The 19,195-nt window shown below is 43.7% G+C and overlaps 1 protein-coding gene across 4 annotated transcripts in view; it reads left to right on the top strand.

The window, feature by feature from the left end:
• Positions 1–19,195, top strand: part of UBR4 (ubiquitin protein ligase E3 component n-recognin 4) — an 84,191-nt gene that overhangs the window by 45,021 nt on the left and 19,975 nt on the right. For all 4 annotated transcript variants that reach the window (XM_075721706.1, XM_075721705.1, XM_075721704.1 and 1 more), the window contains exons 64-90: positions 125–334; positions 1,084–1,233; positions 1,972–2,199; positions 2,312–2,390; positions 2,860–3,102; positions 4,024–4,192; positions 4,808–4,952; positions 5,652–5,737; positions 6,257–6,344; positions 6,479–6,672; positions 7,724–7,963; positions 9,085–9,223; positions 9,773–9,898; positions 10,076–10,204; positions 10,629–10,972; positions 11,209–11,299; positions 11,922–12,006; positions 12,407–12,534; positions 13,242–13,371; positions 13,873–14,030; positions 14,566–14,675; positions 15,226–15,367; positions 16,125–16,206; positions 17,212–17,385; positions 17,816–17,937; positions 18,356–18,553; positions 18,679–18,759. In XM_075721706.1, coding sequence (XP_075577821.1) covers positions 125–334; positions 1,084–1,233; positions 1,972–2,199; positions 2,312–2,390; positions 2,860–3,102; positions 4,024–4,192; positions 4,808–4,952; positions 5,652–5,737; positions 6,257–6,344; positions 6,479–6,672; positions 7,724–7,963; positions 9,085–9,223; positions 9,773–9,898; positions 10,076–10,204; positions 10,629–10,972; positions 11,209–11,299; positions 11,922–12,006; positions 12,407–12,534; positions 13,242–13,371; positions 13,873–14,030; positions 14,566–14,675; positions 15,226–15,367; positions 16,125–16,206; positions 17,212–17,385; positions 17,816–17,937; positions 18,356–18,553; positions 18,679–18,759 — 4,071 coding nt within the window. The remainder of the gene's footprint in view (positions 1–124; positions 335–1,083; positions 1,234–1,971; positions 2,200–2,311; positions 2,391–2,859; positions 3,103–4,023; positions 4,193–4,807; positions 4,953–5,651; positions 5,738–6,256; positions 6,345–6,478; positions 6,673–7,723; positions 7,964–9,084; positions 9,224–9,772; positions 9,899–10,075; positions 10,205–10,628; positions 10,973–11,208; positions 11,300–11,921; positions 12,007–12,406; positions 12,535–13,241; positions 13,372–13,872; positions 14,031–14,565; positions 14,676–15,225; positions 15,368–16,124; positions 16,207–17,211; positions 17,386–17,815; positions 17,938–18,355; positions 18,554–18,678; positions 18,760–19,195) is intronic.

The raw sequence follows: 19,195 nt of genomic DNA, 5'->3' as shown, positions 1-19,195 counted from the left end.
TTTCATAAAAACCTGCTCTCTTATCCATACTGTCAGCAACTGCTGTCTGATTCTCACAGCTTCCCCTGCTCTTCCGACACGGTGGTCTCAGGTGCTCCAGTAATCCATCTCCTCTTTGTTTCAGTCTTCCTCCCTCATCTCTAGTGCCACTGCTGCTGCCTTGTTGAGCTCTGGTGCTGTTGACTACTGTCTGCATGTGCTGAAGTCTTTGCTGGAGTACTGGAAAAGCCAGCAGAATGACGAGGAGCCTGTAGCCACCAGCCAGCTCCTGAAACCTCACACTACTTCTTCTCCACCTGACATGAGCCCTTTTTTCCTCCGCCAGTATGTGAAGGTGAGTCCTACCCTATGCTGTAAGCATTCCGTGACCTGCGTTAAAAGGCTGCTGCACGGAAGCAAGTAAAAGCATCTTTGCAGAACTGGTTTTCCCTTAGTAGCACAATTAAAATCCGTTCCCTTAGCGTGTCGTTACAGCTAGCATTGCTCTGAGTTCTCTGACAGAGCAGCCCAGCTTGCTATATCCATCGCTGCACTCCTAAACCAGGCGGTTCTGTGGAGCTGCTGTCACTGTTTCTGGTTGAAGTGTTAATCTTCCTGAAGGGAAGCTACTCCATCGTGTGACTCCTTTTGCTTGGCAGGCAGAATTTCCGAACCACTGCTACTTATTGTGGCAAGGAAGCCTAGCAGTTGATGGGGATTTCCACACTAAATCCTGGACTTATTCAGGCACCACGGTGCCTGTACGCTAAGATGCTGCTGGGAGGGGGCGGGGCTTTGATATATGTACAGGTGCGAAAAAAGCCTAGTTAAATGTAAGAATGTCTCCTAAATTGAAAGCTCGTATGTTAAAATGTCTTATTACTACAGACGAGCTTACTGCATCCTAATAGTTGCCATCTAGTTAAAGTCCTCATGCAGGTGTGTCGGCTTATTTTTATTTATCAGTTGGGAGCCATTCTTCTGGCTGCAAAGGTGCAGAAGAGTTTTGTTTTTCGAAAATCAATAAATGTACCCTGTAGCTTGTCATGACACCACTCTGGGAGCGTTCAGTGCCAGAGCCTGATCGCTTGCTCTTGCTTTCAGGGTCATGCTGCAGACGTTTTTGAGGCCTACACTCAGCTCCTGACAGAGATGGTGCTGCGGCTGCCCTATCAGATCAAGAAGATTGCAGACACAAACTCCCGCATCCCACCTCCCATCTTTGATCACTCCTGGTTTTACTTTTTGTCAGAGGTAAGTGAGAACGTGATACACCTACAGGTTTTAACAAAACTTTCTAGTAATGTTACCTTTCAGGGGAGAGAGAAGCTTTTGTAGGACTGATCTCAGACCCATCTCTGATTTTTTTTTTCTTTTTTTTTTTTTTCCTCCCCCTTGAAAGAAGGTTTGTTCAGCTTTGTTTTATTCCTGTCAAACAGGAATCTATAGGAAAGATTGTGTGAAAAATAAGATTGCTATTGCTCTCTGTACCTCGATGTTTGCTGCCAGAAAACTCAAACAGAAAACTTTCTCTGAGATGGTACGATGTGACATCGTGCTTGGCTGTTGGTACTTAATTTAGTCCTTAATAAAGAAATCGGCAAGATATTTGGAGTATGTCTTTTCAGTTCCTTTGGTTTTGTAGCATCCTACTTGAGGTAACAAGTTATCTAATATTTACACAAGTTTGGGGAGGATTTCTTAATTAGGCTTGACTAGCTTTTTATTTGAGGTCATAGATGACAAAGACTGGTTTTCAGAAGTGGTTTCATAATTGCACAGCTTGGGATGCTGCAGTGTTGCTGTGCATTGTTTCTTCTGCCTGTGACTTGCTTTTACGGGTGACTTTATAGTACCTTAAAGCTGACAGATTCATCTGTCGTCTCCTGTATCTTTTCTTCTTGTAAGAAGACGTATCATACTACATTTTTGTTGGCACAAGTTGCCTGCTGGTGAGTTCAGCGCTGATGCTGTAGGCTTTTCTTTGTCTAGTACCTGATGATCCAGCAGACTCCATTCGTCCGCCGCCAAGTCCGCAAGCTTTTGCTCTTCATCTGTGGATCAAAGGATAAATACCGCCAGCTCAGAGACCTTCACACCTTGGACTCTCATGTTCGTGGAATCAAAAAGCTCCTAGAAGAGCAAGGCATTTTCCTCCGTGCCAGTGTGGTCACAGCAAGCTCAGGCTCTGCCCTGCAGTACGATACATTGATCAGCTTGGTAAGGAAAAGCGTGCCGCTCTACTAGGAAAAAAGCGTGTGTTGTACTTGCGTAAGATGTCAGCAATAGAAATACTGACATGGTGTTAACCCTGTCCCATTGTGCCTTTCAGATGGAACATTTAAAGGCTTGTGCAGAGATCGCTACACAGCGAACAGTAAACTGGCAGAAATTCTGCATTAAAGATGACTGTGAGTTCTTTCTCTGGGAGTATTTGAGGGAGCAGGGGGGATACATTACGTGTCTTGGGTTGAATCAAGACTTCTCAGACGGGGAAGCTCAGCAGAGAACAGGGAACACAGCTGAGAGTTTTGAGTAGGACTGAACTGTTTCCAGTACTAATTATCACAGTGCTCTAATTGCATCTGTTCCTTAGCTAAGGAATGCAGTATGGTGTAATGGATATATTTGGAGAACATGAATAGATCTGCGTTCTCTTGCTTGTGCTGCCATTGTTCCAGTGTATAATTTGGGATGAAACACTTTACCTTGGTGTACCCAGATGTTATCCTTCTCTAGTATAGGGACAGGAAGGTTCTGTGAGTTTGAACATGACAAGGACCATCCCACAAAGGGTTTTTTCTTTTAGGTTGGGATGGTTTTTTGCTTGCTTTTTTTTTTAATTTGGCTTCAAAGATTTTCTTTTTTTTTTCTTTGCAGCGGTTCTCTATTTCCTCCTTCAAGTCAGCTTCCTGGTAGATGAAGGAGTGTCGCCAGTTCTCCTGCAGCTGCTGTCTTGTGCTCTGTGTGGCAGTAAAGTGCTGTCTGTGGCTTCATCCTCTGGATCATCAAGCACCTCTTCCACCTCTGCTCCTGCAGCATCGGGCTCTGGGCAGCCAGCAACACAGAGCAAATCCTCCACTAAAAAGAGCAAGAAAGAAGAAAAGGAAAAGGAGCGAGAGGGTGAGCTGCAGCTGTGCCCTGTTCTGTGGTGGTTTTAGGGGTGAAGTCTGCTCCTCTCAGCCTTTCTTATTTCTGTTTGGAGAGAACTGCTTGCTTATCACTGCTTGTGATAAATACCACTGTTGTGAAAAGGTCATGGATCATGGCAAGGGCACTTGCAGACTTTGGCAATAATTAGGAGAGAAGAGCTGTTTTACCATACATAGATTGGAGAGGGGCAAAGATGAAGCAGTATGCCCTAAGAGTTGGGGCTGAAATTAAGTGCTGAGTATATCCCAAACACACCGAGTATTTACTGAGTAGGCTTTAAGTTACCTAATTTGAATTGCCTGTTCCAGTGACCATGTAGCTTCCACCTAAGTTGGCTATCCTGGGTTGTAGGAGGTTGAAATGCTCACGGGGGTGAGAACAAGTGCTGGAGATGCACACCCAGTTAGCTCTGCTTGGCAATGATTATGTTCAGACTTGTTTCCTCTGTGTGGCTTGTAAGCTGTGTTGGAGCCAGGGCTGCTGCTTAATGGATATCCAAAGTCCTGGGAAAGTAATTAAGCTTTCCTATAAAAGTCATGGGCATAAATTCTCTCTTGGCTTTTCTTCAAGGAACCGTTCTGGAACGATGGTTCTCTGTGAGTCTTTTCGCTGCCCCATGGTTGATCCTTTTCTTTGTATCAGGATGTATAGCACATTTCTCGCGTCCTTACTGGCAAGTTTTCCAGCAGTTTTCTTCCGTGTTAGTCAGGAGTACTAGTTTATATTTTTGGAAAAAGAAAGGAACATTAAACTTGCTTGTTGCCTGAAACACAGTAATTTGTCCCCATTATCCTCGCTCTATGATCTATAAAATAGGAAACTGGCCTGCCTGTGAGATAGTCCGTTCATCTGCTTTCTTAAGTCTTTCTTGTGCCACCCGGTGTCCCCTAGGTGAGAGTTCGGGCAGTCAGGAAGATCAGCTGTGTACAGCTCTGGTGAACCAGCTGAACAAGTTTGCTGATAAGGAGACCCTTATTCAGTTCCTGCGTTGCTTCTTGCTGGAGTCCAACTCGTCCTCCGTGAGATGGCAGGCCCACTGCCTCGCGCTCCACATCTACAGGTGAGCCGGGAGGGAGTCTCTGACCTGGCTCTTCTGAGCCAGTCTCAGCTCAGTTATGGAGGGCTCTGTCTTTGTGTAAGAGTTCATGCTTGAGCCTCTGTCCTGAAGGATGCTGAAGCTTGCGGATGATTGCATCCCCTTGAATTGCTCATGCCATTTCGCAGTTACTGGGGCTGGAGGTAGAAGTTGTGACTTAATCGTTACCGATCACCTTGAGTTACCGTCTGCTAGAAGCATTTTATTTCTGTCTGCAGAATCTGGCTCCTGACATCTGTGGGAGTAGGTACTGGTGGGAGAGTGAATTTCTGAGGCAGATGCAGACTCAAACAGTTGCAAAGGTGGGAGTTATGTAGGGAAAGGCAACTTCAGGGTGCTGAACTCCTCCAGGACTCTATTCAGTTGTGGCAAGACAGCTGCTTTCATTTCAGAGAGCGCAGGAAAACTGCTGGTGGCAAGAAGAGATGAGATTTAACTCTGAGCTCTGATGTATAGCAAGATAATAGTTTTCAAGTCTGGTGAACTGTAGCGTGTATTTTCCTTTTGAATAAGATTGTGTGCTATGCGGTCTATATAGCTATCTTTACAAGCCTAATTGATACGTAATCCGTTCAACAGGAACTCTAACAAATCTCAGCAAGAATTACTATTGGATCTCATGTGGTCAATCTGGCCAGAACTTCCAGCCTATGGAAGAAAGGCTGCCCAGTTTGTAGATCTCCTGGGATACTTCTCTCTGAAAACACAGCAGACTGAGAAAAAGGTATGGTGTCACTCTGAAAAGGAGGTACAGCACCCCAGGTCCTGCTGCTTCCTATGAATTATGTTAGTGCTCGTTTACGATACACCTGGGACAGATTTTCTGTTGAAAGAGCTTCTGCTGGAAATTTTTTTTGTTCCCAAAATTTGAATGTTAAAAAAGGCAGGGTCCTTAAAAATTGGGGAGTGTGGATTTTTTTGTTTTATCGTTTTGGGGTTTTTTGTTGGTTTTTTTTTATTTAGAAGAAAACTTCTTTCCCACAGGAAGCCTTTGTGGGAAAATACATTTATTTGCTAGCTCTAATTTTTAGATTTTCGATATTTCAGCTCCTAGAAATCTTTCGTAACCGCAACTCTTGAACAAAGGAAGTGGTAGGATTTCTTAGGGGACCGGTGGGCTTGAGAGCAAATAGTTTAGACACACTGATACTTGCATGTGTACGTTTAAAGAGCTGGGAATGCCTTACGAATCTTGGCAGGCATTTGCAGTGATAGGCTGACAAACAGCATTGTTGTTGTGGTAAAGGTCTAATTTTAGGATCTATTACATTCCTGGGTAATGATTTAACCACATAGATTCCTGTGGGTATAGTGCATGCATCTTCTGGGGGGCCTGGAACGCCACAAGATGAGATTTCTTTATGTCTTTGTAGCAATAAAAAAAAAATGTTGAGAAGACAATATTTTTCTAATTGTATTTCAGTTGAAGGAATACTCCCAAAAGGCTGTGGAGATCCTCCGGACTCAAAACCACATTCTTACCAACCACCCTAATTCCAACATTTACAAGTGAGTTACTTCTGACTTTGATCCATTTCACTGAAGGATCTTTTCAGCAGATGAGCTGCGATCCACAGGGGAAGACACAATTCTCCTAATAAAATTGCGGTGGCGGAAGGACCCCTACTGAGATTGCATGCTTGCTGCAGCTGGCCTTGGGAGAATAGCAGATTCCTTTCTGCCATCTGAAAAATGTGATGTTCTGTGTGCTATCAGCAGTAGTTTGGCTTTAGCTTTTTTTGCTTTCATTTCTGGTAAATGTTACGAAATGTTAGGAACAATTGGAGAATACAGACTTGCAGAATTAAGGGTTGTGTTCTTAGTCATACCCTGGCAGTTAATAATTATACTGAAATGCTGCCTAGTGAAAAACAATAATTTTCAATGTCTTTATATTGTAATGCTTCTGTTTACTAAATCTGGGGCTGGGGACTACAGGTAAACTAAAACTATTCTGACTGAATGGCTTGTGTTTAAAACACAGTGAATGCCAAATTACCTATGTCAGTGTTTTCCCCCTCATTCCAGCACGCTGTCTGGGCTGGTGGAATTTGATGGCTATTACCTGGAGAGCGATCCTTGCCTTGTCTGCAACAATCCAGAGGTGCCCTTCTGTGTAAGTAACTGCTGTTCTTAAACCCTTCCCTATTATAGGGATCCCAGCCATTTACAACAGCGTGATTTGCTGTCTTTCCGAGTTTTTTTGAATGTAATCGTATAGGCAGTGTGTCCTTGTTTTTGTCCTCTCAGTACATCAAGCTTTCCTCCATTAAAGTGGACACGCGGTACACTACCACCCAGCAAGTGGTGAAGCTAATCGGCAGCCACACCATCAGCAAAGTGACAGTGAAGATAGGAGACCTGAAACGAACCAAAATGGTCCGAACCATCAACCTCTATTACAACAACAGGACAGTGCAAGCCATAGTGGAGCTGAAAAACAAGTACGTTCATCCATGTTTTTTGTGTGCAAGTCTCTGAATTTGACATTACGATTTCTACTGAGGTGCCTGGCTTCTTGTTTTAGCTATAACATATCTTTTTAGACTGTTAATCATCACTGTCAGACCACATTGGGTGGGATTGTTCTGAATCTCCTACAGTAAGTTGTTGAAGAAAAGATCCAAATTTCACCTAGGGCTTGAAATATGCCTGTAAAATTTGTGTATGCAAACTTTGTACAGGCTCAGTTTTAAGCGCCTAACTTAATTGTGTGGAAACCAGTATTAATACCAAGAGCACCTCCTGGAGAGTTTGACTCGGAAAGGGATTTGGACCTTGCAGCATGTCCAGAAATGCAGAAAGCATTAACATTACTTGTTTGAAGCCATATAGTAGAATTAAAATTAGAAGTTGGATGGCCTAACTCTGAGCTGCTGCTTTACCCACGAAAAATGGCTCCTTTTCAATATATCGCTCAGTCTGGAGCCAGTTCTGCTTATATGCTTTCCCTTCTTACTTCTTGAGATATTCTCACCAGAATCAGATCTCTTTGGCTTAGGGATTAATTTGTGCCTGCCGTTTATTGCTTATTTGAAGTCTTAATCCTCTGTGACATCACAAGTGGCTGCTGTGGAGAGGATTATGATGTCACAAAGAGAGGATTCTGACTTCAGGTTGAGAATAAGCAGTGGGAGCAGATGAGATCTTTAGAAATAAATATCCTGTTTTCATGCAAATGTCCTTACTAATAAAAAAATGGAGGTGAAAATCCCTAGAAAATGTCTGTAGAATTAAAGTTTTTCCATGAGGCATCAACAGCTCTTTAATCCTAAACAGTCTCTCTCTATGAAGAGGATAAAGGCTTAAAATGTATTTCTGGCTACATATCATGTCAATACAGAAGCTAAGGAAACGAATCCTAGAACTGCTCTCCATTCATCCCATTTAAAGTAGATTTGGAGCTGAGACGGTTGCGTTTGGCTTCTCTTCGCATGTGGGCAGGGAGGGTAGTTCCCCACTGAAAAACCATGCCGCTTGCTTTCCTTTTCCCAGGCCGGCTCGTTGGCACAAAGCTAAAAAAGTCCAGCTGACCCCAGGCCAGACGGAGGTGAAGATTGATTTGCCGCTGCCCATTGTGGCTTCGAACCTGATGATTGAATTTGCAGATTTCTATGAGAATTACCAGGCTTCCACGGAGACCCTGCAGTGCCCCCGGTGTAGCGCGTCCGTCCCAGCCAACCCGGGGGTGTGTGGGAACTGCGGCGAAAACGTGTACCAGTGCCACAAGTGCAGGTACGTCATCCTCGTTCCTCCCCACGGAGCCAGCGCCAGGGGTTTACAGAGCCCTTGTGCTGTTGCCCATGTTGGATGTTCAACAAAATACCCTGCTATTTAAATACACGACTCTGGTTAATACAACCGCGCAATCAAATTAGTCGAGAAGTATAAAACAGGCTTACAGGGATTTAATGTTAATACAGGCTAACAAAGGAAACCTGATACGACAGTACTGAAAGAACACAGAAGTTTCAGATCAAGCCCTCAGAAGTTTAAAAAAGAAAATTCCTGCCTGTCCAAGGGCATGAGGCTGGAGTTCAATTACACGATTGCAGGGGGGTTTCTCCACAGGATCCCTGACTTAGCGTGCAGGACGGACAGTGCTCGCTTGTCTGTTCAGAGCTTTTGTTGCGCTCTCCTCATTCAGAGCAGGGCTCAGGGCGTAATTTACTGTGCGCTATTCAAGCTTTCACTCCAGTATTATAAACCCTTCTCTTTCGTGAGTTTTGTCTCCTTATCTGATATCTCTTCTCCCCTTATTGTTGTCCCATATTCCTCCCTAATCCTCATGGGATTCAAGGTGTTTGGCAGATTCTTTCCGTAGACCAGCTGATTACTGGTATATTGAAAGGTTTGCATATCCCTTCTTGAAATGGGAGCTATAAATCAGTTCGTGTCATGCTACCCTAGCCTGCAATGGGATAATAAGTATGCTGTAGCTAGTCCCGCTGCAACTGGGTAACGAGTGAAAGCTATTGAAGGCCTAGACCTTACAAACCAAAATGGTTTCTTTTTATCTGTGTTCTCGTAAAGGGCACAGTGCCCTAGTCTGATGTTCTACTGGGAGTTACTGTAGTTAAAGTAGAATTGCTGGGAACAAATTCACATCGGTTTCTGCTTTTTTCCAGTCAGAATGTGGCACCACTTCTGTATGGATTTTGTTGTTGTTGTTGTTGCCTGATTGTAGGTTTTGATTCTCATGTGCCTCATGTATTTCACTTCTTCCCCTGGGCAGTTTGGTAGGTTAGACATCCTTCTCTTTTACCTACTTGAGTCCATTCACAGCTTATTTCATTGCCTCAGTTGCCTTGATAAAGTTCAGTTGCATTCTTTGACCTTTCTGGTTTGCCTTTCAGATCCATTAATTACGATGAGAAGGATCCCTTCCTTTGCAATGCCTGTGGGTTCTGTAAATACGCTCGCTTTGACTTCATGTTGTATGCCAAGCCTTGCTGTGCAGTGGATCCCATAGAGAATGAAGAGGATCGAAAGAAGGTGAGACTAATACCAGATTCGTTAATGAAATGCTGTATCTCTTGGCCAGGTCAACAGTGTAGGGACATCAGAGTTCCATCCGTCTTGGGAGTGACATGAAAAGCAGTGCTCCTTCAAGGCTTCTAGCTGACTAATGCATTCCTTATCTACTGTCTTCCTCCACCAAACAAGTCAGTCTTCAAAACACATAATTCAGTGCTTTACTTATAAACTGGCTATGTAACACTGCATCTCTTTGCCTTGCTGTACAAGGGGGTGAATTTGGGTTGTACTTTATGTGTTACCATCCCGTCTGAGGAACCCTGCTAATGAAGGAAGAACCCGTTGCAATATGTGGCCTGTCCCAAAGGATAAGTGTGCCAAGTATAGCGTCAGCAGAGTGGTACTTGTGGCAGAAGCAGCGTGCAGGATCACCTGGGTTTTTTTTTTTGTCCCCCAGAGAAAGGCAAAAGAGGCGGAAGACTTGGATGTTGGTGGTTGTAGTTCCGTAGAATTAAAAATTGTGTCTGAACATAAAATATGAGTTTTCCTTTCCTTTTTTACTCTTAGGCAGTAACAAATATCAACACTCTCCTGGACAAGGCTGACAGAGTGTATCACCAGCTAATGGGACACCGACCGCAGCTGGAAAACCTTCTGTGTAAAGTGAATGAGGCGGCTCCTGAGAAGCCACAGGTAACAAGGATCTCGCAGGTAACATGGATCTTGCACAGCACACCAGGCTGGTGAGACGCTGGCCTTCATACTGCCAAGAGCAGCTAAAGGTCCTTGCCTCAGATGCTGTTCTGGCAGTTGTTACTTTTGTGTCTAGCCTCCATATATGAGTCCATTTTGTTTTCCCCTCTGTTCCAGGATGAATCTGGTAGTAGTGGAGGGATAAGTTCTACCTCAGCTAGTGTGAACAGATACATACTCCAGTTAGCCCAGGAGTATTGTGGCGACTGCAAGAACTCTTTCGATGAACTTTCCAAAATCATCCAGGTATGATGTGCTTGGATTTGAATTTGGGTCGTGTGTTTTCTTCTGTCACCAGATACAGTACGTATCAGAAATAGTAAGATGTTGCTATTCTGCGTTTAATGATACCATTAACAATAGGTGATCAGCTGCATATTTTCAGGGAAATAACAAAATAATCATTTCTGAAAGCTATGTTTACCACTAATCCGATGGAATTGTCACATTTCCAGTTTTACATTGCATGTAATGTAGACAACAAGCTTTTAAACAGGGCAGATAAGTGGGAGTTAGGCTGATATTTCTGATGGATTTCCCAAGTCTGCCATTGACATGAAGGATTTCAAGTTTTGAGATACTTGGTTAAAAACAACCTGTGAATGGGATTAGCAGTTTTGTGGTGCCTCGCAATTCCGCAACTTTCATTTCTGCTTTTCTGTGTTTCCAGAAAGTGTTTGCCTCTCGAAAGGAGCTCCTGGAATATGATCTGCAACAGAGAGAGGCAGCAACAAAGTCCTCGCGAACCACTGTCCAACCCACGTTTACTGCCAGCCAGTATCGTGCCTTGTCTGTTTTAGGCTGTGGCCACACTTCATCAACTAAATGCTATGGCTGTGCCTCAGCCGTCACTGAGCACTGCATAACGTTGCTCCGGGCTTTGGCGACCAACTCTGCCATCAGGCATATCCTTGTGTCCCAGGGCCTCATCCGAGAGCTCTTTGACTACAACTTGCGCCGGGGCGCAGCCACTATGCGGGAGGAGGTCCGTCAGCTCATGTGCCTTCTGACCAGGTTAGGTCTCATTCAGCGTTTACAGCCCTCTGACTTCCAGCGAACTCTGGAAAGCCACATGCTTGTAAATGCACCATCAGAAAGGAGTAGCTTTATAGGGGAGATAAAACTTACATCAGCAAAGTGTAGACTAACTGCTTGTACATTTGTTACCAACTAAGCTGAAATCCCAGGATCTTTTGGTATTTAGTATGAGCACAGCGTAACAGTGTTCTCTTTTTTCCTTCTGGAATTAGGGACAATCCAGAGGCCACACAACAAATGAATGACTTAATCATCGGGAAGGTTTCTGCAGCTCTGAAGGGACACTGGGCAAATCCAGACTTGGTGAGAGACTCCAGTGTTTTCCTATTTCTTTTTTCTGCCCCTCTGCAACTGCTGGTGTGTTCTAATCATTGAATCTTCTCTGTTATCACAGTCTATTTGTAGTACAGAAGGTGTTTGTGTCTTGATAGGAGTTAGGATAAACGTTAGAGTAAAGCACAAAATTATGTGATTAGGTATACGCCTAAGTTTCCTCAGGCAGTTCTGCCTGTCTAGGCTGTTAGAATCATAGAATCATAGAATCATCTAGGTTGGAAAAGACCTTTAAGATCATCCAGTCCAACCATTAACCTACACTACCAAGCCCACTCTAGACTAATCAAGGGTAGACCAGACTAAACCATATCCCGAAGTGCCACATCTACCCGTTTTTTAAACGCCTCCAGGGATGGTGACTCCACCATAGAATCATAGAATCATCTAGGTTGGAAAAGACCAACTTTTGCTTGCAGCTCTCTCAAATAGGTTGCCAGTTATCCCAAGTGGGCATGGGATTATATTTACTTAGATTGATGTGTTTTGAACCTGTGTTTTTTAAATATCAGAAGGCAAAAAGGACTGCTAAAAGGACTGCAAAAAGGACACCAAGACTTCTTAAGCCTTTGAACATGTGTCTGTGTTACAGGCTAGTAGCCTCCAGTATGAAATGTTGCTGCTAACGGACTCCATCTCGAAGGAAGACAGCTGCTGGGAGCTCCGACTACGTTGTGGTGAGTTCAGACGACTAGTGTGAAAGGTTTATTTTAAAATGCTATGCCCACGTCCATGCACTAAAGTAAGATTTTAAGGAAGGGAACTGAGCTGACTCAGCTTGTGATTAGGGTTAAAAATGGAGTTAGCAACAGCCAGCGTTGTCTTCGGGTAGTGCGTTTCTTGGAACAGGAGTGCCGAGAAATAGAAAGATGGAGGTGTAAAGAAAGATGGCAAGACTCTTTTGCTGTCATAGAAAATAATTGTTTTCCATCCGTGGCTGCATGAGAATGTGCTAGTTTTGCTTGAGGATATGATGTCTTGTCTCACTCTAAACACTTTTAATGTGCTGTATAGAGCCGTGGAGGTGTCCTATCTGCAGATCTTATGGTGGAATGAAAATGTATGTCTGTCTTTCAGCTCTCAGCCTCTTTCTGATGGCAGTGAACATTAAGACTCCAGTGGTTGTTGAAAACATCACCCTCATGTGCCTGCGCATTCTTCAAAAGTTGATCAAGCCACCTGCTCCAACCAGCAAGAAAAACAAGGTACTGCCTTAGATGCTGAGCAAAGCATCTGAAAATTTGCCGATTAAAGTCTGGCACACTGATCTCGGTGATTAATAATTTTGTGAGGAAGCCAGGGCTTGCTTTTCCTGGTCACGGTCACTAGGGAAGTGCAAGTCCTGTGACTCTTGTCTTTGCAGACTGCAAACTACAGGTAACTGCTTTCCATTTTTCACTGTTCTTTGGTGGCTTTGACCACTGCTATTCAAAACAGGGCTTTGCTTTTTTCCACTCAGTTTTGAGGCATGGGGAAAGAGCTACTTCAGAGCTACGGCTTGGTTATTTTAGGCAAGCTTTTGGTGCTTTCAGCAGCTTTGTAGAATCAAGTACCTTTGACTCAGATTTTTAAATCCAGAGCTACAATTCTGATAAAAATGATATTGACTGGCTGCTCCTTGATTGTAATTTAGGATAACATTTGCAAGGAGAAAGTATCTTTCTGCTTTGATCTAGCTATCTGGTAATCACAGATGGATGTCAAAGATGGGTTTAGTGATATGTCAGTCGTAACTGGAATGAGGCATCTCTCTTAGTTCATCATTAACAGAAACTGTGTACCCAGCTGTTGTCCAAGAGCTGCATTTACCTATTCATGGAGCAGACACAACCAGTGACCCACCTACAGGAGTTACTCTTAAGGGAACAGGCTGTGGCTTTCTGAAGAATCACAGAGCTTTTTTGTTTATTAGGATGTGCCTGTGGACGCTCTCACCACTGTGAAGCCTTACAGCAATGAAATCCATGCACAAGCTCAGCTGTGGCTCAAGAGGGACCCCAAAGCATCTTATGAAGCTTGGAAAAAGTGCCTCCCTGCCAGAGGTAGTCCTGTGCTTTTTAGCTTTGTGCAATTTTGTGAAGGAACATGTACGTCCCTCCAGGTTTAATAAGGAATGTACTTCTCTAGTGTTGTGTTGGCTTCTGTCCCGGGACATCTGACGGCATCTGTCCCGTCTTCAAACTTAGTTGTGTAGTCCTGAGGGGTTGTAGCACTGACTTTTCTAGGCTGTGTTGCTCAAACATTGAGCAGAAAATGCACTGTGCCTGAAGATAATCAGGGGAATGTAAAAAATGACACTTGTTGCTTATTTAAAATTATATCAGCCAACTGAAAAGCTGATTGAATTCCCTGAGAGGCTATGGGAATTGCATCTGGCTTGGAAGCGAACATAGCTCCACACAGAAGTGAAAATGGCAGCAGAAAGAAATGAGAAGCTACTGAGCTTCTCAGCTGGAGTTTGGAGTGTTCCAGTATGAAGAAGAAAATACAATGGCAGTTTAATAGCTGCTGACAGTTCTCTTGAGCTGTGTTCAATATTGCAGGTATAGATGCCAATGGGAAATCTCCCAGCAAAGCTGAGCTTCACCAGCTCTACTTGTCGGAAAAATATGTCTGGAAATGGAAACAGTTCATGAGTCGCCGTGGGAAGAGAACTTGCCCTCTGGATCTCAAGCTGGGACACAACAATTGGCTGCGACAGGTAAACAGGGGTGAAAACTCCAGTGGGATGCACTGGGCAGAGTTAACAGCCAGAGATTATTGGTAGTTTGCCGAATTTTATGCGCTTTGCAGATGATGTGAGTCGTGATATTTGGGGAGACTGTAACTGACTGCATCTAATTCCAAGTCAGGTTTGCAAATTTGTTCCCTTTAAAAATACTGCATCTAAACATTTATCCAGTAGTCTGCATGTTCTTAAACTCTGAACCTTTAATTGCTACAGTGCACCTACCTGTCTACTTAGCTGCATTTTGACTACTGAATTTTCATAGGTCCTGGGCAAAAGTTTTTCTTCTTGTGTATGTGGGTTAGCGTGTTGCCTACACAGTGCGTTGTTTAAACATTTTGGTGGTGAGCGAAGCAGGCATTCTCACAGAATCAAGTGTTTGGAAGAACAAGAGAATGCTGCCACCAGGTCACCAAACTGTCCTAAAGTATGCTGTGCCTTTTTGTAAGATATCACTAGTTTATCTGCGCACATCAAATGATACCATCTTTTAACGCTCTTGCCTTAGGTGCTGTTCACTCCTGCCACTCAAGCTGCAAGGCAGGCTGCGTGTACCATTGTGGAAGCTCTGGCTACCATCCCCAGCCGCAAACAGCAGGTCCTTGATCTCCTGACAAGGTATTTCTGTGTTGCCGCACTTGACAGCTCCAGGATTGTTTTTCTTCAATTCTTCAATTCCCATGAGAATCCATCCCTTCTTCCAACTTTTCTCACACCTTTCCCTTGTATACCTCTGGTTCACAGGTCTTTTGGGGCTGGATTCTAAAGCTGAATTAGCTGAGATGATAAAGTTTTAGGAAGACTTTCTTTTTTTTTTTTCTGTCTGGCAATTAGCTATTGTAGTTCTGTGCTTTTTCCAGAAGTAAGCAGATGGTGTTCAGCTGCGGGGACAACATTTCCCCTGCCTCTTAGACGGCAAAATAATAGGGTGAACTCCTGTGACACAACTTACCCCAACTGATGCTAGTAGCACAGTTGGGGAACTCTTTTTTTTGGCAAAATACAGCTTTAGCCACTGAGTAATGAGTTTTGGTTATACTGTTAGCTAGGAGGACAACAAGGGAGGATACATTTCTGGAGGTTTTTTCTTTCTTTCCATAGTGCTCTTAAGCTGCGAATACCTCTTGTTACTGTGAAGTGGTTGTCAGCTTGTGTTTCTCTTCACTAGCTACCTGGATGAGCTGAGCATTGCTGGCGAGTGCGCCGCCGAGTACCTGGCACTGTATCAGAAACTCATCAAACCGGCCCACTGGAAGGTCTACTTGGCAGCCAGGGGAGTTCTGCCCTACATTGGCAGCCTCATCACTAAGGTATGGACTGGTATGGAGGAACTAGGTAGCGCAGAAAGCTTGTCCCTGACCTGTCAGTTTGGCTTTTTTGCTTTGCAATCTTCATCTCCTCGTTCAGTGCCCTGTTGCTGACCCTTGGCAGGTTTATGAAGTTCACGCTTCTGCGCTGTCATCTCTGAACAGAAAAGGCTACAGTGGTTTTAGCCCCAGCTGTAGCATTCCTCAGCACACACTGGCTGGTACACATTAATTAACTGCTCTGGGGGCAGCTATGCTAAGGGGTATAAATATTGCCGCGCTGTCTTGGCACCAGGTCCAAGTTGGAAGCTGTCTTAGCTGCCAGAGTGGACTCCAGAAGCCCTTAATGACAAGGGAGGATTAGGTGTGCTACCATTCCTTGAGCGTGAATTACAGCCTGTTGGAGAAGCACCACGTTTAAGTTGCAGTTTGCAGAGTGTTAGGTCTTAGGAGTTTGCTGTGGTGATCCCTGGTGCACTCTAAAGAGGGAGATGACACTCTCTGTATTAATGGTGGCCATGAGTCCATCATGGAGGGCCCCTAGAGCAAAGCAGTGGTAATGGGTAGGTATAGGGAGAAAATGAGGACGATGTTTGGGGTAGTTTTTCTCTCCATCCCCATTGCTGCGTTGCGGTTCTGGTTTCTCTATGGCTGGCTGTTTCTTTGCTGTGTTCCTTTGCAGCCCATGTTAGACACTCACCAGCTAGTCGATATGGGCATTGCAGTTTCTTCTCCTAATGGGCTTGTTGATTATTTTCAGGAAATAGCTCGTTTACTTGCCTTGGAGGAAGCAACTCTCAGCACTGATTTGCAGCAGGGATATGCCTTGAAGAGTCTTACAGGTATTTGGTGGCATCAACACAAGTCCTGTAGTAGGATCAGAGATGGGGTGATCATAGTTCTGTAACAGCATGTAGCAGAACTTCAAAGAGATGTGATTCAGTGTTTTACAATTGTCAGCATTGGATTTTTGCTATCAATTTAGCACTTAATCCCTAAATAGATTTTTCTGTATTTTTTTGTGGTCAGTTTTAGTTCTTAGTCACCTGAACTGTGGTAATGTATCATGAGCAAACTTCGTCACACCACTTTTCTTCTCCATTTCTTAGTTACATTTATTGTACAGTATAATTGCTGGGACCATTGTAAACACTGCTGATTTATTCCTACCTGTTGTTTCCTACCTACTTATTCTATGGTTAGCTTTTCTTTTCTGAATCTTCTAGGGCATGCTTTTTTCAAAAACTTGTTGGAGTTGGAAGTACATCATTAGCTAGGTCATTCTTTTTCGTATCCTCTTGCATGTTCTTAAGAAATATGTGAACTAATTCGTAAAGCCTGGCTTCTTGCAAGGAAAAGCATGTTGATAAATATGTCATGGGAAAGAATCCAAGTGTTTGCTGATTCTTTACTTTATTATAGGAATGACCAATTTGGCAATATAACTGATAAGGCACATACCACACTTGCTGTCACATCATCAGATCTAGCTTAAGTATTCGAAGCGGAGCAGTCATCTGCTTTTGAAATACCTTGTGACAGAAAAATGTCAAAAAGTGCAGAATTTTGTATTGAAATTAGAAAGCTCCTATACCCTTTCCTCATTCCCTCACCATGGTCCCATATGGTATAAATTATAAGGCAGCTCTTGCAGGCCAGGGGTTTTGCCTCCAGCCATTCAGTTCATAGAAGCGAGCTTTAAACCACAGACTGACAATGGGAGCTGTGACGAGCCATTTCATTGTGCTGCTTTTGTGATATTGTGCCCTATTTGCTGGCCACGTGAAATTTAGAGCTAACAAATCAGACTCTCTGTCCCGCTTCCTGAATATCTCATTGCTTTATAGGTCTTCTCTCTTCCTTCGTGGAGGTGGAGTCCATCAAACGGCACTTCAAAAGCCGCCTGGTGGGTACGGTCCTCAATGGTTACCTGTGTTTGAGGAAGTTAGTGGTACAGAGAACAAAGCTGATCGATGAAACCCAGGACATGCTGCTGGAGATGCTGGAAGATATGACAACAGGTAAACCACCTTGGTTCCATAAATCCAGAGTCTGGGTCAACCAAGATGAAAAAGCAGATAGTTACAGCCTCACAAAGAACTTCCTTCTAAAAGACTACTTTAGAGAAGGGGTTTTTTTATGGCTTGGACCTTCCAATATTTCCTTTTGGCACAGAAAGGGTATGTAACATTCCTGGAGTCGTCTTATATTCCAGGAACTTAAACCTCTTCCTTTTTATGGGATTGCTTTACTGCAGCCCAAGCATGCAAAGGATTTTCCTAGTAAACGTACCAATAAATAGCCCTTCATCTTTTAAGTAGTGGATATGCAAAAGAAGAGGGCACCGAAGTATGGTGCTTATTGCAGACAGATTTATTGTGTATGCTGAGTTAAAGTGGAACCTGTAAAATTGACTCCTGTGTCTTTTTTAATACTTCCGTTTCTTGGCAGGCACAGAATCTGAAACCAAAGCATTTATGGCAGTGTGTATAGAGACTGCAAAACGTTACAGCCTTGATGACTACAGGACTCCAGTCTTCATCTTTGAGAGACTATGCAGCATTATCTATCCTGTAAGTACAGAGATGGCTGTAGCATCACTTGTAAAGTTAGACTTCTTAAATAGATATAGTTGCTTGCATTTTGGCAAAAAACCAATAGCGTCTACAATAATGATTTAATATTAGCCAGTGTAGAACTGTAGCAATATGGTGTCCCATTCTGGGGTTTTAGTGTTCAGGTTCCCTCCTGTGGCATGCTCTGTGCAAAAAACCAGAACCACTAGTATTGTTTCATGCTGAGGAATTTGCTTACTAAATGATACTAGACATCCTCTATGTGCCACATGTGTGGCAATCTACGGCAGGATGCGCCAGTGACGAAAGAACTGAAGGTTTAGGGACATCCTGTCACTTGCTACCATAAAAATGCAAGAACGGGAGCGTGGTTAGGGGAAAACTTACTCACTCTGTCTCTGCTGCTGTTCTTTAGGAGGAGAATGAAGTGACTGAGTTCTTTGTAACTCTGGAGAAAGATCCCCAGCAGGAAGACTTCTTACAGGGCAGAATGCCAGGAAATCCCTACAGCAGTAATGAGCCTGGCATCGGGCCGCTCATGAGGGACATCAAGAACAAAATCTGTCAGGACTGTGACCTGGTAGCTCTGCTGGAGGATGACAGTGGAATGGAGGTGAGAATGTACAAGCGTGGATTTCTTGCACGGATGCGTGGGGATGCCATTTCTAGGCAGCTGATGATTGCTAGAATGGTGACGCAGTGTGAGCTTGTTCTTGACTTTTTATTTTTTCCTTTCAGCTTCTGGTGAACAATAAGATCATCAGTTTGGATCTGCCTGTGGCTGAGGTCTACAAGAAGGTGTGGTGTCCCACTAACGAGGTATGGGTTATCTTTATATATGTTAACAGCACAAAGCACCTGTCCTTGATATTAACAAAAAAAAATGGGGGGGGGCGGGAATAAAAATCACACAAGTCAGGATTTATTTTCTGGCATATAATTTCTTGGGTATAATTGGTCAGCACCTTTTTGTGCTCTCTTAGGATAGACCATTGCTCAATTCTGCAACATAAGTGATTTAAAAGCACATAATGCTGACCCAGGTGAATGTATGGAACTTAGCTGTGTAGCGTATCAAGTATGTGAACTGTCTTCTTGAGTAACAAACTTTCTTACGTTCCTTTGGGGAAATAGCTGAACTTTGTGTCACACCGCCTTTCAAAGCGCATTTCACACCCCATCTGCACGTGACAGTTTAATGCGTGTGTACAGACAGGGACACCAGATTGCTCCATCAGTCTGCGCTTCAGAGATG

The sequence above is a fragment of the Pelecanus crispus genome, chromosome 15, assembly GCF_030463565.1.
Source record: "Pelecanus crispus isolate bPelCri1 chromosome 15, bPelCri1.pri, whole genome shotgun sequence".
NCBI classification, from domain to species: Eukaryota; Metazoa; Chordata; class Aves; order Pelecaniformes; family Pelecanidae; genus Pelecanus; species Pelecanus crispus.
Note: the sequence above shows the minus strand (reverse complement) of the source record. Positions and strands in the feature narration are given on the sequence as shown.